At 40.9% G+C, this 20,273-nt stretch overlaps 2 protein-coding genes and 1 long non-coding RNA gene across 6 annotated transcripts; 2 read left to right on the forward strand and 1 right to left on the reverse strand.

Moving 5' to 3' along the window:
* The first annotated feature begins 991 nt into the window (after positions 1–991).
* Positions 992–10,373, forward strand: LOC135094575 (uncharacterized). The gene is made up of 9 exons (XM_063994799.1): positions 992–1,067; positions 3,026–3,108; positions 4,571–4,698; positions 5,679–5,850; positions 6,567–6,758; positions 7,582–7,820; positions 8,919–9,125; positions 9,459–9,653; positions 10,198–10,373. The coding sequence occupies exons 2-9, from the start codon at positions 3,071–3,073 to the stop codon at positions 10,359–10,361; spliced, it is 1,335 nt and encodes a 444-aa protein (XP_063850869.1). The 5' UTR covers positions 992–1,067; positions 3,026–3,070; the 3' UTR covers positions 10,362–10,373.
* LOC135094576 (uncharacterized) lies at positions 8,000–8,911 on the reverse strand. Of its 2 annotated transcripts, none has more exons than XR_010263873.1 (2): positions 8,709–8,911; positions 8,000–8,595 (listed from the first exon to the last, which is right to left on the reverse strand). It is a non-coding gene; the product is annotated as an uncharacterized LOC135094576 (long non-coding RNA). The 2 variants fall into 2 exon arrangements; XR_010263872.1 differs by having other exon boundaries at positions 8,653–8,911.
* Positions 10,374–12,269: 1,896 nt separating the features above from the next.
* On the forward strand, positions 12,270–18,850 carry LOC135094574 (uncharacterized). Of its 3 annotated transcripts, none has more exons than XM_063994797.1 (9): positions 12,270–12,331; positions 13,174–13,263; positions 13,982–14,108; positions 14,412–14,585; positions 15,060–15,256; positions 15,530–15,771; positions 16,395–16,601; positions 17,156–17,351; positions 18,073–18,850. In XM_063994797.1, exons 5-9 carry the CDS (start codon positions 15,183–15,185, stop codon positions 18,218–18,220), a joined length of 867 nt encoding a protein of 288 aa, XP_063850867.1. In that variant the 5' UTR covers positions 12,270–12,331; positions 13,174–13,263; positions 13,982–14,108; positions 14,412–14,585; positions 15,060–15,182; the 3' UTR covers positions 18,221–18,850. The 3 variants fall into 3 exon arrangements, with proteins under 3 accessions (XP_063850867.1, XP_063850866.1, XP_063850868.1); XM_063994796.1 differs by having other exon boundaries at positions 12,277–12,346; XM_063994798.1 differs by lacking the exon at positions 12,270–12,331 and adding an exon at positions 12,421–12,684.
* Positions 18,851–20,273: the final 1,423 nt, after the last annotated feature.

Genomic DNA, 20,273 nt, shown 5'->3' on the forward strand with positions numbered 1-20,273 from the left:
CAGTAAGGGCACCATGCTTGAACGCAACATTCTAAAAGCGGACGAGGTAGGGAGTTATAAAGAGTGAGAAGTGTATTTTTAGATTCATATTCAAATACTGTACCGCTTAAGTCATTATTAACCAACTGTTTCATTTGCTTTCTTTACGACTTGTGAACATTGCTGGCTAGGTTTTAGGTTATTCCATATTGTTACTCCTAAATCAATTTCGCTGTCTACATTTTTAAGTTAGGCACCGCTCAAAATATACTTTCCTTTTTTTCGTTTCTATACTCTGCGTGAAGCGCTTTACACTTATTCGCATTGAAACTCATTTGGCAGGTTTGCCTCCACTCTGACAACTTATCTAGAGTGTCCCGCATTTCTCTTCCTTGACTACGGCATTCCCTATTTTGGTGTCATCAGCAAACTTCGATATTATACCGGTGACGCCCTCATCTATGTCGCTCATGTAAACAAGGAGGAGAACAGGTCCTCAGACTGATCCCTGTGGCACCCCTGAAATGCGAGCCGTCACCTGAAAAAAAGGAAGAATCATAGTAAAAGTTATCCCAGGTGTTTGCAAAGCCTAAGTTTCCCTCCCTGCAGAGGTTGGCAAGGCGTCGGCTGGAGCTAGGCGGCGATGGCATTGCAACGGTTGCCAGCCTTTAAAAATAACTTTAAAAATTTCCTTCATCGTCACTACTACCACCATCACCACCACTGCCACTACAACCAAAACCACATAAAAATAATAGAAAAATAGATAAATAAGCAAGAATAATATCACATACATAAATTTATCACCACCGCTACCACTACCACCACCACCACCACCACCATTACAATACCACAACAAATAAACAAACAAAAAATAAATAAAATAAATAAACGAAATAAAAGTAACAAACCACTAGAAAGGAAAATAAAACAATTAAAACTCCATCTTCATTTATAACCACCACCACCACCACGACCACCACTACCACCGCCGCTAGTGACTCAAGATCGGCGGGCAGTTACGGGGTGGGCGGCGAGGTGTGTGTACGAGAGAACGAGGCGTCACAAGACAAGTATCACCCGTGCAGGTAAGAGTGTGTGCACTGTACTCTGCATCACTTCAGGGACACACCTCCATTACTTGCCAAAGACTCTATCTTGTTGAAGTTGCACGGGTTTTCAAGGGTGTTTTTACGGTTCTAGTGACAGATTTTTTTTTTTTTTTTATGTAGGAAGGATAGATTACCAAAAGCTATACATTATGAACAGGAGAAACACTTTTTAAAACCTGACTACCTACATTGAAAAGGCTTTAGTTGAAGTTGCACGGGTTTTCAAGGGCGTTTTTACGGTTCTAGTGACAGATTAACAAGATTTCTACATTATTAATAGAAGAAACACCCTTTAGATCTGGCTACCTATTTTTAAAAGGATCTAGTTGAAGTTGCACGGGTTTTCAAGGGCGTTTTTTTGGTTTTAGTGACAGTTTAACAAGATTTCTACATCATTAAGAGAAAAAAACAGCCTTTAGATCTGGCTACCTACTTTTAAAAGGATCTAGTTGAAGTTGCACGGGTTTTCAAGGGCGTTTTTACGGTTCTAGTGACAGATTAACAAGTTTTCTACATCATAAGGAGCAAAAACACTCTTGAGAGCATGGTTAATCATCTTTGTGACCTTGAAACATTATCGTGGTGAAGTGACACGGGTTTTCAAGAGTGATTTTTTATAGTTTCATGAGAGATCAGTAAGTTTTGTACATTAGCTGGAAAAAAAAATATAGAAAGAATGAAAATAATGAAAAAAATGAAAAAAAATGGAAAATGTGTAAACGTGTAACAAAAACAAATGAGAAAATAATAACAAAAATGAAAAATAATGGAAAAAGTAAAACAAAAGAAGGAAAAAAATAGAAAATCACACAAAAACATTGAAAAAGTAGAAGCAATTGGAAAAAAAAAGTAAAAAAAAGAATAAAAAGTACAAAAAATGAAAGAAAAAAACAATAAAAAAAACACACACAAAAAGAGAGAGAGAGAGAGAGAGAGAGAGAGAGAGAGAGAGAGAGAGAGAGAGAGAGAGAGAGAGAGAGAGAGAGAGAGAGAGACGAGGAAACAAACAGCCACACAAGAGGTCACATCAAACGAGCAAAAATGAGGTTAACACACCCGATGCAGCATTCAGGCACCAGATGAAACAATTAAACAACAGAATGCGAGTGGGGGAGCTGCAAAACGTGAGGGTAAACATTATTCCAGAGACTACCTTGCTTAAACAGACGAAAACTGGATCGTGACTATGCAAGATGAGGAGAGGAGAGGGATTGTATGAATGATTGATTTGTATTCCGTCTTTCATGCAGTTAGCAAGATCAGAAGAGCAGTTAGCGTGAAAATAGCGGAAGAAGATAGCAAGAGATGCAACACTGCGGCGATGAGAGAGAGAGAGAGAGGCTGAAGACAGTTAATTACAGGAGAGGAGCTGATAAGGGGGAAGAGAGAGAGAGAGAGAGAGAGAGAGAGAGAGAGAGAGAGAGAGAGAGAGAGAGAGAGAGAGAGAGAGAGAGAGAGAGGGGGGGGGGCTGAAGACAGTTAAAAGAGAGGAATTGATAAGACAGAGTTTTGAAACTGAAGTACTTCCACAGGTGTAAGATGCAGGTGTGAAGCGCAGGTGTGGGACAGGTGTGGCCAAGACTGACTAACTGTCTGTCTGCAATTATTTATGAAGATCAATGAAACTAATGATCAGGTTTATGAGTCTCCAGTGGCAAGTTAAGCTGAATGCATGCAGATTGACTTTTAACTTCAAGACACAAGGAATCGAGAAAATATTTAAATAAGGTTGGAGAGGGAAGTCACTGAACACAGATACATAAATATTGACCTTTTTTTTTTTTAAGAAGCTTGAAGAGAAGAATCGATAACTTAAGATAAATATATAAAGACAAATTTTGATAAACAACAACAACAAAGAAGAAAGAAAAAAATGACAAAAGAAAAAAGAAAAGAAAGCAACTGATTTTTCTTTTTTTCTTTTTTTCCGCCAGTTTTTTTTTTCTTCCTGTCATCACGAAAGGAAAGAAACAAACAAGATGCAGGAAAAGTTATATATCTCTGCAGTCCCAGCCAGGTAAGAATAGTAGTAGTAGTTGTAGTAGTAGTAGTAGTAGTTGTAGTTGAAATTGAAAAACAAATCTCTTATTAACATTTCCTCTAATTCTAACTACATAATTCTTCCTTTTTCAATATTTTCTTGTTGATTTTTTTTTTCAATATTCCCTCAGTTCACCTTCATTGATATTCCTGTAACTCCTTGAATATCATCCTTTGCTGATGCCTTACTATCAAATAATAAAATATAATCTTTTTCCTTTCATTTTATGGTCAAAAAAACCAAACTGCATTCCTGTTACCTGACAAAAAATCTCGAGTTACATCAATTACCCTTTTTTTAATGTCTGAATCTGGAAAATTATTACCGATACAAAAAAATTTCCTCTCAACTGCAGAATTTCAAATCATGTAAAGAAAAAAAAAATATTGATATAGAAAATTTATACCAATCCATAATGCATATTTTTCTTCTACTCTCTAAACTTACACATCATTAACCACTCACAACGCCTACGAACACAACACACAATACTGGACACACACATCTCTATTATCAGATTAAAACTACTCTTCGTGCTCTGAAGGTCACAGTGAAAAACTCTGGCGTAGAAGTGACGGACAGGCAGACAGACAGACAAGTGGTGATGGTGGTGGTGGTGATGGATGTGGTGGTGGTGGTGGAGGTGATGCTATCTAATTACAAGATAACGATACTTGTTGATTCAAGGTTAACTACTACTACTACTACTACTGCTACTACTACTATGAATCAATGAAAAAGCAAGATAGAGAGAGAGAGAGAGAGAGAGAGAGGAGAGAGAGAGAGAGAGAGAGAGAGAGAGAGAGAGAGAGAGATCACTAATATATCTCTGTCATTAACGACCTAACGAGCGGTTCAATCTATCTCAATTACCTCATCATTCCCACCACTCCTTCTAGTCCCTGCCGATCCCTCCCATCACTGACGCAACACAGACAACCACCAATATTACCCATTTTTTACATCTCTCTCTCTCTCTCTCTCTCTCTCTCTCTCTCTCTCTCTCTCTCTCTCTCTCTCTCTCTCTCTCTCTCTCTTGACGCAGCGAAAGATTTTAAGCACTTATTTCTGTCTCATTTCCATCTTTCTGTCAACTTGAGACTTGCAGGTATCAATTATTTCACCTCCTTCTTCTTCCTCTTCTCCTCCTCCTCTTCGTCTTTTCTTTATAGCAGTGAAGTCAATCAATCTGGAAGTCTGTTACTGCTTTCAATGCTTTCTAATCCTTTGTAATCCTTTGGAAAACCTATATAATCCTTTTGAATCGTTTATTATCCTTTGTAATCCTTTGCTAATCTTTTCCATCCATCTGTAATCCTTTGAAAAATCATTGAAAACATTTATAAATCCTTTGTTATCCTTTCAAAACCTATATAATCCTTCGTAATCCTTTATAACCTTCCTTCTGCTGCTCCTCCTCCTCCTGCCGATGCTGCAGCGTGGGCGAGGCGGAATGGACGGCGCCCAAGACAAAGGCTCTCAGTATGCGCATGACTGGATTCTTCCTTATTGCGCAGATGGCGGGGGCTGGCTTCCTCGCCCTGCCCAGAGCCACGGCAGACACAGGTGGGGCGGGAAAGAGGGCAGGGAAAGGGTGAGGCAGGGAAGGTGGAACAGGTGGGAACAGGTTGGCTGGTGAGGAATGGCTGTAAGGGAGGGAAGGTGCAGATGGAACTAGGGCAGGATGAAAGGAATGGACGGGACGAGTATGGTCAGGTGGGCACAGGTGGGCGCAGGTGGGCACAGGTGGGCACAGGAGGGGTGAGGAAGGGACAAAAGTGAGGGAAGGAAGGTTGAGGTACAGACGGGGACAGGTGAGGCTGGGACAGGTTAGACGGACAGAAATTACGACACAGATTAGAGATAGATAGATTATAGAGACAGAGATTAGAAGACAGATTAGGCAGACAGATTAGACACACTTAACTTATCCTACATATATTAGAAACACACAACTAGAAACACATCAATTGAACACTCATTGATTAAGAAAAAACAGATTACACAAACAAACTAGATATCACAGGTGAGGGGCTCTCGCAAATACTAATTACCGGATACCTCAATTAGCCACAGGTATTAACCACGCAATGTGCAGGTGTGTTATCAGCAGGGAGGGCGTGAGGGAGTACAGGCGCCACTTCTAATGAGACCAGACTAGATTGTGACGCTAGCTAGAAATTGTGGTCATAAGATTTTGTTGATTAGTCTTATGTTTGTTGTTGAGTTGTTGTTGTTGTTGTTGTTGTTGTTGTTGCTATTTTCTTCATATTCTTATTCTTGTTCTTCCTTATCCTCCTCCTCCTTCTCTGTTCCTCCTTCTCTTTCCTCCTCCTCCATCTCTTCTTCTCTACTCTTTCTCCTCCTTCTTCTCCACCTCATCCTCCATATCTTCTATACTCTTTCTCCTCTTCCTCGTCCTGTACCTCTTCCTTCTCCACCTCACTCCATCTCTACCGTTCCACCTAACCACCCTTCCCTTCCAACCCCAGCTGTACCATCAACCTCACCTGGAAACCGCAAAGCACTTATCGTCTTCCACACAGGCTGGCTTGGCACAATCATGATGCCACTATTCTGCTGCAGCGTGGCCTTCATAGGAACTCGGTTAGGGAAGAGCTGGGTCATTCTTGAGGAGCGGTGGCCAGTGGTATACAAGGGCGCCGTGAGACAACCGTATATGGATATTTCAGAGAGGTCACTGGGCAAGGTGGGCAGGTGAGTCGGAACGTGTGTGTTGAGGTGGTTGAGTGAGATGGGGTTGTGAAGATGAGTAAGGTTGGTATGAAGGATTTGTGTATGGAAGGAGGGAAGGAAGGAGAGGAGAAAGATGAAGTGGTCTGACATGGAAGAAGGGGATTAAATGAATGAGTATAGGAAGGATGGAAGATGGAAGGAGGAAGGAAAGAATCTATTAATTTTTTGTATTCAAGAAAGATGAAATTGGTTAACATGAATGAAGGGGGAGCGAATGAATGAGTGAATGAATGAATAAATTAATGAAGGAATGAAAACACACACACACCACACACACACACACACACACACACACACACACACACACACACACACACACACACATATTAGACATTATACTAGATTAGACTTACCTTTAGGATTAATGTTAAGTTTTTCCCCACCCCCTATGTACATTTTCAGTTTGTTAACTGCCTAAATAATAAACAGTTTATTATTATTATTATTAATTATTACACACACACACACACACACACACACACACACACACACACACGAAACTCCCATAATTCCTATTCACCTATGTCCAAATTGCACCCATCCTCACTTTCCAGATGCAAAACAAACACAAACACACCCAAACACACATATAACCCCACAAAACCCCACAAAATACACACGAACACCCACAAACCTTAATTATCTACCTGTGTACCTTACCTGCCTTCACTTCCCAGGAACATAACATTGTGGTGCGTGGTGCTTAATCTCTTTGGGACCACCAATGTACACCTGATCCTCATATCGGAGATGCTGGCTGCCGTGGTACAGACAGAGGCCGGGGCGTGCTTCACCAAATGCCACGCCCTTATAATTGTGGCTGCTTGCCTCATTCCCCTCACTTGGCTAGGCTCTCCCAAGGACTTCTGGTGAGGAATGAAGAGGGTGAGGGTGAGAAGCGCGTGTGGGAATATTTTGGGTGAGACAGATGGAAAAGTGTGTATATGTTGTTAAAATCATGGAAAATTAGAAAGATATAGGCAGAAGTACGTATTTTACCAGAGAGAGAGAGAGAGAGAGAGAGAGTAATAACACCAATTTAGTCTTCACTGATAAATTTACGCATCAAAAAAATATATATACATCATATCTGAGCTAACTATGTGTGTGATAAATATTTCATGCCATTTACTATGCATTGTTCCATACATCTGAAAGTATGAATGCAAAAAAATACAAGTAGAATCAGAATAATGCATGAATTATTGTGACTGTGAGTGAGTGAGTGAGTGAGTGAGTGAGTGAGAAAGTGGAAGAGAGAATAAACTAAAACCTGACTAATATACTAAATGAATGAATTAGAAGGGGAAGAGAGGGTAAGAAGAGCGAGAAAGAGAGAGAAAGTGAGGGAGCGAGAGAGTAAGGAAAGCATTGGGAAGATGAAAGAGGAAAAAAATAAACAAAGCGGAGGTGAAAGGCGAGAGGGAGGATGATAATAGTAGGAAGGAAAAAAACGAGGAGGAGGAGGAGGAGGAGGAAGAAGAGTAGGAAGAAAGAACAACAGGAATATTAGGTCTGATGTCTTCTTACACTAACCCAAGCTAACAGCCAACCTTTAAAACATGACAAGCGCTCTTTTTAACCCAACAGGCAGGCATATTGGCAGGTCACACCAAATGCCTTCCTGCACCGTATACCTTAGCCAACAGCCGACCTTTCAAACATGACCCGTCCTCTTTTTAAACCCAACAGGCAGGCTTCTATACTGGCAGTGGTCACAACAGCAGCGGCCGTGTTGGTGATAGTAGTCCAAATCTTTCTAGAGGAGGACTTACCCACCCCGACCTACCCCAACCCTACAGTCGTCTCCTTCGCTCGCGGGTTTGGTTCTATATTGTTTTCATTCGGTGGCGCTGCAGTGTTCCCAACCATTCAGAATGACATGGCTGATCGATCACAGTTTTGGAAGAGTGTCATTATTGGCTTTACCGGTGAGTGTGTGTGTGTGTGTGTGTTGTGTGTGTGTGTGTTGTTGTTGTGTGTGTGTGTTGTTGTTGTGTATTTGTTTTGTTTTACCTGTCTGTCTATCTATTAATTTCTCTGCCTTTCTGCTTGTTTGTTTATTTGTTTGTTTATCTATCTGTTTATCTCTCCGTTTGTCTATTTGTGTTCTCTCTCTCTCTCTCTCTCTCTCTCTCTCTCTCTCTCTCTCTCTCTCTCTCTCTCTCTCTCTCTCTCTCTCTCTCTCTCTCTCTCTCAACAAAGGCAGTAATTTTTACACCTGCACCTCGTTATATCAAGCTTACATTACGTCCCATCTCAAGTATATTGTATTTTTACTGGTTTTTACCTGTGCCAGTCTTCCCAGGTGTTCTTTTACCTTGCCTCGCCTAAATATAGTCAGTATAGGGTAAACTGATCTACAAGCAGCGCCTCCTGCCTCATTGCTTGTGTAGGATGAGGAACTCAATCACTTGTAATGGTCTTGCAAATTTTCCAGGTTTTTTTTTTTAATATTCATGATGTTTTTTTTTTTTAGTTTATTTATGCATTAGTTTTTTTTTTTCTAGTGTAGTTCTTGTGAATGTCAATGCAATGAGAGTAATGGTAATCCAAGTATTAACCTTTCAGAGAAATTGTGGAGGGAAGTAACACTTTATTGACAAGGGTTGTACCAGTATTCTCAATCTTTCATCCTTATTCCGTCCACCTCCCTAATGCAAGAGTTAACCAGTATTCTCAATCTTTCATCCTTATTCCGTCCACCTCCCTAATGCAAGAGTTAACCAGTATTTTCAATCTTTCATCCTTTATTCCGTCCACCTCCCTAATGCAAGAGTTAACCAGTATTCTCAATCTTACATCCTTATTCCGTCCACCTCCCTAATGCAAGAGTTAACCAGTATTCTCAATCTTTCATCCTTATTCCGTCCAACTTCCTCTAATGCAAGAGTTAGCCAGTATTCTCAATCTTTCATCCTTGTTCCGTCCGACTTCCCTGATGCAAGACCTTACCTAACCTTAAATTGGTAGCTCAAATATCGCATCAAAATTCAAAAGCTACAACAAAAACTACCCAATTCCCACAGGTATCCTCTCTCTGTACCTGCCCGTGGCTCTGGTCGGCTACATCAAGCTCGGGGATTCCGTGGAGAGCAACGTTATAATGAGTGTTAGCATGACTCCTGTAGTGATTGCAGCGATAGCCATGGAGATTGTGAATCTTATGTGTACCTTCCTCATAAGCTCCAACACCGTGTACCAGTCCACTGAGGAGCTGTTGAATGTGCCTAGACGTGAGTGAGTGAGTGTACGTGTGTTTGAGTGGCTATATAGATGACTGGATTAGTAGAGTGTGTGTGTGTGTGATGTGTGTGTGCAAGTGGATGACTGACTGGGGACTGACTGACTATTAATAGATGGAGTTTATGAATGAATGAGTGAGTGAGTGAATAAGAATAAACACACACATACTCGTACACACAAAAAAAATGAATAAATAAATAAATAAAAAAACTCTTATAAGTACAAAAAAAAATTATCAACTTAAAAACAAACAAACAAACAAACAAACAAACAAACATTCACAGGTCGTAACGTTTTCTAATGCCAAACATTCCTAAAACCAGGATTTGGGCCGGCTCGCTGCATCGTGAGGGCTGTAATCGTGGTTCTACAAGTGATCATTGGCTTGGCTGTTCCTAACTTTGGCAAGATCCTTAACCTGATTGGTGGGTCCCTCATTACACTGTGTACCTTTGTGCTGCCACCTGTGATGTACATGAGGCTAGTGGGGGACAAGAGCAACGAGAACTGGAAGAAAAGGTATGTTCTAATTTCTGTTTCGTTGTAAGATTGAACTTAGTTTGTGTTCCGTCATAACATCGATAGGAGGAACAAGGACTGGAAGAAAAAGGTGTAGTCTTGTGATTTTTGTAAGAATGAGTCCAGCTTCTGTCTTGCTCTCTTACGTATTTTTTTTTTCTAAGACAGCATTTACTTTTGTCTTGTGTCCTGTCTAATAACAACAGGTCACCATATGTTTTCAGTGCGGGAGAGAATCAGCCAGTTTTGCCAGTGTCTCTTTCTTTACCCCTATCATAACTAAGCTGTAGGGAAGAAGTCAGTCAATGTGTCAATACGTCCCTAACATTCTCTTCTCCCTACAGAAATAGAAGATATCTGTCTGTACATCTTACTATATCGCTACCTTTCTCTGTTGATGCTGGGACCATATTGCTAAAGAGGAAGCTATCAATGTGTCAGTTTGTTCCTAAGTTTGTCTCCTTTCTCCAGGGTTTATACCGCTCTGAGGGGAGTCAAAGGTGTCAGTGAGTGTGTCAGTATCTCTTTCTCTCCTCCCGCCAGGGACTATGCCTCTGTGGGAGAAGATATACCTAATTGAAATCATCATAGTGGGCATCATCGGCGGGATCCTGGCCACTGTCATCGCTGTGTATGACGTCATCGCGGCCTCCTTCGCCGGAAACTGCTTCACTGAATTTAACAGTTGTCCGCTTATCGACCAATAAACGTTTTACTTACACCGGCTTTTGTTATGCAACGGACACTGACCCCTGTTGAGTTGTTAGTGAGCCAGAGAAAGGTTAGGTTAGGTTAGGTTAGGCTAGATTAGTAGGTCAGGTTAGGTTAGGTTAGGTTAGGTTAGGTTAGGTTAGGTTAGTAGCTCACAAGAAGTTACGACACTAATTTCCAGAGACCTGTAGAATTGTTAATAAGCCAGAATTTGGTTTGGTCAGTAAGAAGCTATGACGTTAATTCCTGGAGATGTTGAATACTTAGTAATCTAAAGTTGAAAATAAATGGATATATAAGAACCCACTCAATGATTCCAACCCTCAACAACAACAAAGAGAACGAATAAATAAATGTGGAAGGACAATTTACGTTCGGAGCAAGCATGCAAAAAAGCCACCAGGCCTACACGTGGCAGTCCCTCTGTTGAGACCCCTTGGCAATCCCGGAAAAAAAAAAAAAAAAAAAAACTTAAGAAGAAATAATGATCCGTTGAATTCACTGAGGTTATCAAAAGAACTCGTACAAAAACAGATAAGTGGTGGGCGTCAGTGGGAAGTCCAGGCAGAGGGTAGGAGGGTGCTGCTGGTGCTGGTATGGTGACTCGCCCCCCCCCCGCTTATCTTTCCTATCATAGCGTCTTCCCGGCTACGCTCAGGAGGTCAGGATGCGTGAGTGATAGTGAGAGATATGAATTACAGAAAGCTTTTAAGGCTAAACTTCGCTATTTTTTTCTTTTATTGTTATTGTTATTTTTTTTTATATATATGAAGTGGTGTAAGGTGGACTTTGTAGTACAGTGATAAAAAAGGATTCCAGAAAACTTTTAATGGGAAACTTTGCTATTTTGTATTTTATCTATTTACTTTATTTTATTTTTATTTTTTGGGGGGAACTTCACAGAAAACAGAACAAATAACAGGGATAAACACAGTTATAGAAAACATTTAAGGGCAAACTTTGCTATTTTAGTATTCATTATTTCATAGACAGTCGTACGTATGTGTAGGTACATTAAAGTGATGGCTTCATAGAAAACGAAAACCAATTAACGGAGTGGTAAACATGACTATAGAAAACTTTTAAGGGCAAACTTCGCATTTCACTGACGCCTTTTATATATATTTAAGTGAGGCAAGATACACTACTTCACTTCGTAGAAAATGTAAATCAATTAGTACGCGGATAATTACAGGACCATAGAAAACTTAAAGGGAAAACTTCGCTATTTTACTGAAGTCCTTCATGGCTCATTTAAATTTATAGAAAACGCGGAGTAAAACAATAATTAGAAAGAAAATGGAGGAGTTTTTCTTGGGGGCGAATGGTCAAAACGGAGGCTTTGATAAGTGATAAGTAATGTGTGATGAAATAAAGTAAGGGGGAAAAAAGATAACAGCGGTGATAGTGGTGATAGTGATGGTGTTGATGATGACACGGATGGTGGTGGTGGTGGTGGTGCTGCTGCTGGTGACTAAAAAAGTAAATAAATATTGTAAAAACAACAAAATTACTACTACTACTACTACAAATACTACTACTACTACAGCTACTACTACTACTACTACTTTAATAACGACAACAGCAGTCCCAATAATAATAACAATAACAATAACAATAATAATAATAATAATAATAATAATAATAATAATAATAATAATAATAATAATAATAATAATTTTCTTTCTTTTTAAGCGGAGTTGTGTCAGTTCTAATTGCTCTCTCTCTCTCTCTCTCTCTCTCTCCTCATCTCTCCTCTCTCTCTCTCTCTCTCTCTCTCTCTCTCCTCTCTCCTCTCTCTCGTCTCTCTCTCTCTCTAATTTGGCGTAAGGGGACAACTGTTATCTCTATTTTATCTAATGAGTGTCCAAGAAGACGTAGAGAGGGAGAGGGAGAGGAGGGAGAGGGAGAGGGAGAGTAAGAGTTCTCAGTGTGTTAACTAGTTGGGCTTGTGACACTTCTTCTGGTTCGCTGTGTGTGTGTTTGTGTGTGTGTGTGTGTGTGTGTGTGTGTGTGTGTGTGTGTGTGTATCTCAGTCACGATCATTACAAAAGCTTGTCTTCTTTCACTGTATCCACAAATCTTCCACTTCCATTTTGAAGCTCCTTGTCTCCCCTGACACGTCCACACCACCTCAGCCTTGCCTCTGTAGCCCATATGGGAGTGTTTACCTGCAGAGAGCTAGTTTGTATAAAGTGACACACATACAAACAGAACTGGGGATGTGATACGTGAAGTGAAGTTGACAGTTACTAAGATTTTTGCTTGAAACGTTTTTGTAGTCATTTCCCTGCCGCACTGCACAGGTTAATTACACAGGTGAGGTACACAGGTGGACTTCACAGGTAAGGTCTCACTCATTGATATCACCAGTTCCACCTGTCCTGCGTTAAAGAGGTGTGTTTTACCGAGCTATTCATATTGCTTCATCTTTCGTTCCCTTGACAGTTTTATAAAGGATTTATTAGGAAGATTATTTTGTGTAGTGACTTTTTCTTTCCTTTTGTCTCCATTTTTCCTCTCCTTCTCTTCCCTTTCTCCCTCCCTGCCTTTTTCCCTCCTCCCTAATCTGCTTCGAAGCTTCTCAAATTTGCTTTTTATCTCACTTCTAATTTCACCAGGAGTATTGAAAGAGAGAGAGAGAGAGAGAGAGAGAGAGAGAGAGAGAGAGAGGAGAGAGAGAGAGAGAGAGAGAGAGAGAGAGAGAGAGAGAGAGAGAGAGAGAGAGAGGGAAAAAACTCATCCTATTTTTCTTTATGTGTTCCTTTCACCTTAAACTCGTTCCCCCCTCCCCTCCCCCCTACCCAGCCTCCCAAACAGGTAAACAGTGTGTGTGGACGAGGAGACAGGTGTGAAAACAAGATTGACGGAAATCGCATACCCCTTGCCCGCTCACAGGTAAGGGAACACACACACACACACACACACACACACACACACACACACACACACACACACATAGTTCATACATAAAGATAATAAGTTCACTGTATGAGAATTATTGTTGTTATTATTATTATTATTTATTATTATTATTATTATTATTATTAGTAGTAGTAGTAGTAGTAGTAGTAGTAGTAGTAGTAGTAGAGGTAGTAGTGGTAGTAGTAGTGGTGGTGGCGGTGGTGGTAGTGGTAGAATCTCATCTATACTTTTTAATCATCCGTCTTCTGTTTATCTTATCTGTCCCATTCTTGTTCTTGTTATCGCCAATTCTTTCATCTTATTTTGGCGTCTGACAATCTAATTACACTGCCACACCTATAATTAAATAAGTAAATAAAATCTGCTGTTCCTATCCCCTTAATTCTACTATTTCTTTTCTCATCTCTGTGTCTTCTTTTCCTCCTTTCCTTCTTTTTCTTTCTCTTTTCCTCTTCTTAACCTCTTTATTTATTCTCTTTACCCCTTCCTGAGGTGAAATCATCCTTTCCTTCCTAATCTCTCCCTTTCCCCTCCCCTTATCCTTATCGTCCTTTCCTCTCCCATCTTTCCTTAAACTGAAACTTTCCTTCGTTTCTTCCATATTTCATCCTTATCTCTCCCATCCCTATCACCTTAAATCCGTAGGACCCTGATTTATCATGTGCTACTTCATCTCGTCTTCCTTCTGCAGCGAGGCAATGGAAGGGGCGCCCGAGAGGAAGAAGGCTTTAAGTATGGGGATGACAGCCTTCTTCCTCATTGCCCAGATGGCGGGGGGGCTGGCTTCCTCGCCCTGCCCAGAGCCCTAGCCAATACAGGTGAGGCGAGGAAGGGAGTCAGCGAAGGAGAGAGGGAGGTGCTGATGAGTTGGTGTGGTAGTAGTAGTAGTAGTAGCAGTAGTAGTAGTAGTGAGATTCTAGTGCTGTATTTTAAAACTAGTACTATTTTCAAACCTAGTACTCTATCCTAACACTAATTTGAAATCCTAGTACTCTTTCAAGCACCAGCACTTAATTTTGAAATCTTATTACTCTTTCAAAACCCCAAGACTAATACCCCCTTTTTCAAACCCCATCTATTCCTGTCACCTCCACTGTACTAACACCCCACTTCTCCTACAGGCTGGCTTGGAGCTTTCATGCTTCCACTATTTCTGCTTCAGTGTGGGGTTCGTGGGCACGCGTCTGGGGAGGAGCTGGGTTATTCTGGAGGAGCGATGGCCAAAGGAATACAAAGGTCGTGTCAGACAGCCATACAAACTTATCGCTGAGAGATTCCATGGGTCCTATCGGAGGGTAAGAGAGCTGTACACTGAATCTTGCCCTTGTGAGTGGAATGCATGCTGTGATCACGTGACTATTTTTTCACTTCCTTGCTACAACTCCATTACTTTTAAAAGGCTCTAGTTGAAATTACATGTGTTTTTTAGGGTGTTTTTATGGTTCCACTGACAGATTAACATGATTTTTTACATTATTAACAGGAGTAACAACTTTGATAACCCGGCTAATCATCTATGTGGCCTTTCAAAATAGTAATGGTGAGAGAGCAAAAGTGTTTCAGAATACGAGCCAATTATGTTTTGAAAGACTAGGGATATTTATGGATAGTGATGGATGGGCATATAGTTAACCTTTCCCTACTACTGACAAAACACCAACAAAACTCTATATTATTTCATCGAGAGTTCAAAAATAACAACACGTAAACAGTTAACATTTCTCTCTCTCGTGCGGACAAACAAAAAACCACAAAACTTCATATTTCAGGAGAGTGACGCAGATAGTGGTGCTGGTCATAACTGTTCGGGTCTTCCACCGTGCACATGATCCTGATATCCGAGATGGTGGCGGCCGTGGTGCAGGAACAGGCCTGACTTCTCTGCTCACCAAATGTCACGTGATTCTCATTGTTGGGGCTGTTCTCATTTCCCCTCACCTGGCTGGGCTCAACCTAAGGACTTGTGGTGAGAGAGAGAGAGAGAGAGAGAGAGAGAGAGAGAGAGAGAGAGAGAGAGAGAGAGAGAGAGAGAGAGAGAGAGAGAGAGAGAGAGAATGCCTACTTTTCTATTTAGACCTACCGTCCTATCCTAACCTTTCCACTTCAGCAAGCAAGCGTCTGTACTGCCACTGCCTGTTACATATGGTGGCAGAGGTGGGATCATGATGTCTACTATATATAAATCCACTTTCCTACCCTAACCTTTGAAAGCACACGGTACCCCTTTATATTTCAACAGGCAGGCTTCTATACTGGCAGTGGTGGCAACGGTGGTGGCTATTGTGGTCATAGTAGTGCAAATATTCATCAGTGAAGACACTTTCGACACACCAACCTATCCCAACCCCACGATTCCTTCCTTTGCTCGAGGTTTCGGCTCCATCCTCTTCGCTTTTGGAGGCATGGCAACCTTTCCAACCATCCAAAATGACATGGCTGATAGATCACAGTTTTGGCAAAGTGTTGCTATTGGTTTTAGTGGTAAGTTTGGGCTGTCTGTCTGTCTGTTTGTCTGTCTGTTTGTCTATCTCTCTCTCTCTCTCTCTCTCTCTCTCTCTCTCTCTCTCTCTCTCTCTCTCTCTCTCTCTCTCTCTCTCTCTCTCTCTCTCTCTCCTCGTTTGTCCGCCTGCCTCATTCTATTTCTCTCCTTTCTTTCTTTGTTTTGTCTCTCTGTTCGTCATTCATCTTGACAACGTGTCTGGTTTTTACTCATTTTTCTGAAACTTAAGCTACGGTGCATTAGTCCATTCTCTCTCTCTCTCTCTCTCTCTCTCTCTCTCTCTCTCTCTCTCTCTCTCTCTCTCTCTCTCTCTCTCTCTCAATATTTTATGATTGCAATAAATTCAACTTTTTCCTTACACACCTGTAGCTTTAATTAATGAAAAAAAGTAAAATTTCTACACACCTGTTCCATACATTCCCATATGTGTCACGAGTCATGCTTATGTCTTCTACACACATGTTCTGGCATATCTAATGGATGAGATGAACAGATAGCGATGAATGACTGAGAACACTGATTAACTCTTGCATTAGGGAGGTGGACAGGATTCTTGCACCAACCTTTATGTTATGTTCCAATTCTAAGGCTACAATCTCCACAGGTATTATCACCCTCTACATGCCCGTGGCTCTGGCTGGCTACATCAAGATTGGCGACGCAGTGAGCAGCAACATTATCCTAAGCGTGGAAATGACAGATGCAGTTTTGGTTGCTATAGGAATGCAGATCATTAACTTGCTTTGCACCTTCCTTCTCAGTTCGAATCCTGTGTATCAGTCTTTGGAGGAGGTGTTTAATGTGAGGAAAGGTGAGCAAGTGAGTGAGGATGTGAGGGAGGTTATGAGGGAGAGAGGTATGGAGTGTGGGGAGTTGATAGGGAGTGAGTCAGGTGTTCAATATGAGAAAAGGTGAGGGAGGGAGGGAGTGAGGAAGGGAGTGAAGAGAAGATTGTCAGACTGAGCGATTGACAAAAAAAAAAAAAACTGATCATAATTAAAAGTAAAAAAAAAGAAAACATCTTTAACTTGAAATAGTGCTCATCCAAAAAAAAAAAAAAAAAAAAATCTAAAAAAAAAACCCCGTTCCTAACTCAAACATTCCTAACAAAAAAATCACTCGTAACTAGAAGAGCATTCATAACTAAAAAGAAAAAAATATTCCCAACTAAAAAAAAAAACCCAATTCAGAAAACACTCATAAATAGAAACATTCCCAACTCAAAGATCTGACTAAGCAATACATTCCTAACCACAACACAACAACAAAAAAAAAATAAATAAATAAACTTAACCCCACAAAAAATAACTAGAAACACTCCTAACTTCACAAAAAAACATCCCTAACCCACCTTCCTAACTGCAGGCTTCAGTCCACAACGGTGCGTGGTGAGAGCAAGCGTTGTGTCAATGCAGATGCTGATTGGTTTAGCTGTTCCTAACTTTGGCAAGCTCCTGAATCTGATTGGTGGGTCTCTCATCACGCTGTGTACGTTTGTGCTGCCGCCTGTCATGTACATCAAGTTAGTAAAGGACAAGAGTGACAAGACATGGCCGGAGAGGTGAGTCTGTGTGTGTGTGTGTGTGTGTGTGTGTGTGTGTGTGTGTGTGTGTGTGTGTGTGTGTGTGTGTGTGTGTGTGTGTTTGTTTGGTTTGTGTGTGTTTTGTGTTTCAATGTATTCAGTTTCTTTTTTAAGTGTCTTCTTTCTGAGTCTGTGTGTGTGTGTGGGTGTGTGTGTGTGTGTGTGTGTGTGTGTGTGTGTGTGTGTGTGTGTGTGTGTGTGTGTGTGTGTGTGTGTGTGTCTTTGAAAGTTTGTATCGGGTATCGAATTGGATTTTTTCCTCCTTTTCTTCGACAATCAGGTTGCCAACTAACTAAAACTTGTGTGTGTGTGTGTGTGTGTGTGTGTGTGTGTGTGTGTGTGTGTGTGTGTGTGTGTGTGTGTGTGTGTGTGTGTGTGTGTGTGTGTGTGTGTGTGTGTTTTAACCCTGCGTGAATCATTCCTCTCCGTCTCTTTGTTTCTACACACAAATATCTTTCAGTTTGTCTGTCTGTCTTTGTCGAATATAAATTTCCGTCTCCTTCTGTCTCTTGTTGGCTCACTGGTAAAATCCTCGCCTGCCACACAGATCACCACCAGTTCGAATCCTGATCCGTCTGTCTGCCCATCTGTCTATCTATATTTATCTTCTGAATACAAATTTCTCTGATTACCTGCTGCACCAATCCCTGTCTTCTTATTTTCTTATGGGTTGAATACATCAGTCTGTCCCCGCCCACAGGAGCATACCATTGTGGGAGAAGGTGTTCCTGGTGGAGGCGATCATTGTGGGCGTGGTGGGCGGCGTGCTGTCAACCATTACAGCTCTATACGACGTCATTGAGGTGTCATTTACGTCAAACTGTTTCAATAGCTTCAGTGAGTGTTAGGAAACGTCTATCAGTGATCCTAACACCCTTCGTGACTTCCTAACACCTGACTTCAGCGTGTTGGGGAAACTGTTCTAACTCCCTTTATAGCTTCTAATACCCTTCCTAACACCTAATATTAATTCTTTAACGCCTCTACCACGTTAATAACCTCCCTAATTAATCTTATCATCTATAGCAACCTCTACAACACCCACTCACCCATAACACCTTCCTAACTCTAATTCCATCCTTCATAACACGCACACAGTACTTGATAACACTCTCCACAACCCTTTGAACATCAGTAGAACTCTTTAAAATACCTATAACACCAGTAACACCAATAACACCAGCAAAATACAGATGTAACACCCTCTACAACATCAGTAACACTTTTCATAACACCATAACACCGTCAGTAACACCATCAAAACCTTCTGGAATGCACCTAACGCCAATAACAACCTCCCAACATCAACAACAACCTCCTGCTGTAATACCTTCCTAACACGCGTGCCACGTTCTCATAAAGGGCGACTCAAACCCAGGCGGAGGAGGTAATGGCCTGTTCTCTCTCTCTCTCTCTCTCTCTCTCTCTCTCTCTCTCTCTCTCTCTCTCTCTCTCTCTCTCTCTCTCTCTCTCTCTCTCTCTACTGCCTTAACGGCCAATAGCTGCTGTTTGCACGGTCACTACACACACACACACACACACACACACACACACACACACACACACACACACACACACACACACACACACGCACGCACGCAGAATTTTTATTTAGTCAGCAAGTTAACTGACAAAAACAAACAAAAAAGGAAGGAAAAAAAAAGGCTATTTGGAAACACGATACACTGAAAATAAAACAGAATACAAAAAAATAAATAAATAAAAGATAAATAAATATAAAAAAACTCATATTCCTTGCTCGCAATGTATCGATTTTATATGTATTTTTTTTTCTTTTCTCTCTCTATTCTTTGTTATATTTATGACTGTAAATATAGAGTATAAAGAAAAGAGTTATTCCTTACGTTCTTCTTTCATTTATTCCATTTCTTCATTTCAATTTAGCTACGTTCTGTGTCTATCCTAACCTGCCACGTATGGGCCTACACGTCTGCTGCGGTTCGTTCGTCCCTCGTGTTTTTTGTGATGGTATGGCGTATGGAGTGGCGTGTGGAGAGGAATATGGAACAGATAAGGAAGCTTTGCAAGATTACATGAATTTATGGATGGGGATGATAGGTTGCAAACAGGCAGGCGTGTCTTGTAGAGGAACTGCCACGTGTAGACCTGATGGCTTCCTGCACCAACCCTTGTGTTCCTGTAGTAGTAGTAGTAGTAGTAGTAGTAGTAGTAGTAGTAGTAGTAGTAGTAGTAGTAGTAGCAGTAGTAGTAGATAAACGGAAACAGGGAGAAATATTTTATACAGGGACTGCCACGTGTATTCCTGATGGCTTCCTGCACCAACCCTTGTGTTCTTACTCAAAGCTTAAGCCAAACAAAAAAAAATGTGAAAAAAAACACTTTCACCGGTAAGGGATAGAGGATTACGTGTTCGGCAGGGGAAGGAGTACTGCAGCTCTTTTAAAATTTCCGGTAGAGAGAGTGAAAGAGAGTGAGAGAGGAAACATCACAGAGACAGATGAAGGTGAGTTTTCTTTTTACCGTACTGTCCTCTTAGACTTGAATTATTAATATCCTGACAGTCTTAATTTCCTAACCTGACACTCTTAAGCTAAATCCTGACAGTGTGAGGCCCTGAACCCCTGACAGAATAATAGTAATGTCTAGTAGAATATTCCAACTCGTGAATGTGAAGTGAACTGTGTGTGGCTTCAATACGCCAAAAATACAGAGAACATTAATTTCAGCACGCCAAAACACAACACGGCAACGTTTTAACACGCCAGTAGGTCGAGCAATATTGTAACACACCAGAATTTTTTTTTTTTCGCAATTAGGGTAGCGTTTCAACTCGGTAAAAGAAAGTAGAAAAAAAAAACAGAAAACAGAACAAAGACATCTCCCAAAATATATTAATGTGAAGAAAAAAAAAACTAATAA

Source organism: Scylla paramamosain, chromosome 46 (assembly GCF_035594125.1).
Source record: "Scylla paramamosain isolate STU-SP2022 chromosome 46, ASM3559412v1, whole genome shotgun sequence".
Taxonomy (NCBI): domain Eukaryota; kingdom Metazoa; phylum Arthropoda; class Malacostraca; order Decapoda; family Portunidae; genus Scylla; species Scylla paramamosain.

Excerpts from the sequence above, each read along its gene's own strand:
- LOC135094575 (XM_063994799.1), top strand. The coding sequence starts at position 3,071 with ATGCAGGAAAAGTTATATATCTCTGCAGTCCCAGCCAG. Across the intron at positions 5,851-6,566 it reads TCACTGGGCAAGGTGGGCAG|GAACATAACATTGTGGTGCG; the intron begins GTGAGTCGGAAC and ends TTCACTTCCCAG. Across the intron at positions 7,821-8,918 it reads TGTCATTATTGGCTTTACCG|GTATCCTCTCTCTGTACCTG; the intron begins GTGAGTGTGTGT and ends CAATTCCCACAG.
- LOC135094574 (XM_063994797.1), top strand. The coding sequence starts at position 15,183 with ATGTCACGTGATTCTCATTGTTGGGGCTGTTCTCATTTCCCCTCACCT. Across the intron at positions 16,602-17,155 it reads GGTGTTTAATGTGAGGAAAG|GCTTCAGTCCACAACGGTGC; the intron begins GTGAGCAAGTGA and ends TCCTAACTGCAG. Across the intron at positions 17,352-18,072 it reads GACAAGACATGGCCGGAGAG|GAGCATACCATTGTGGGAGA; the intron begins GTGAGTCTGTGT and ends CCCCGCCCACAG.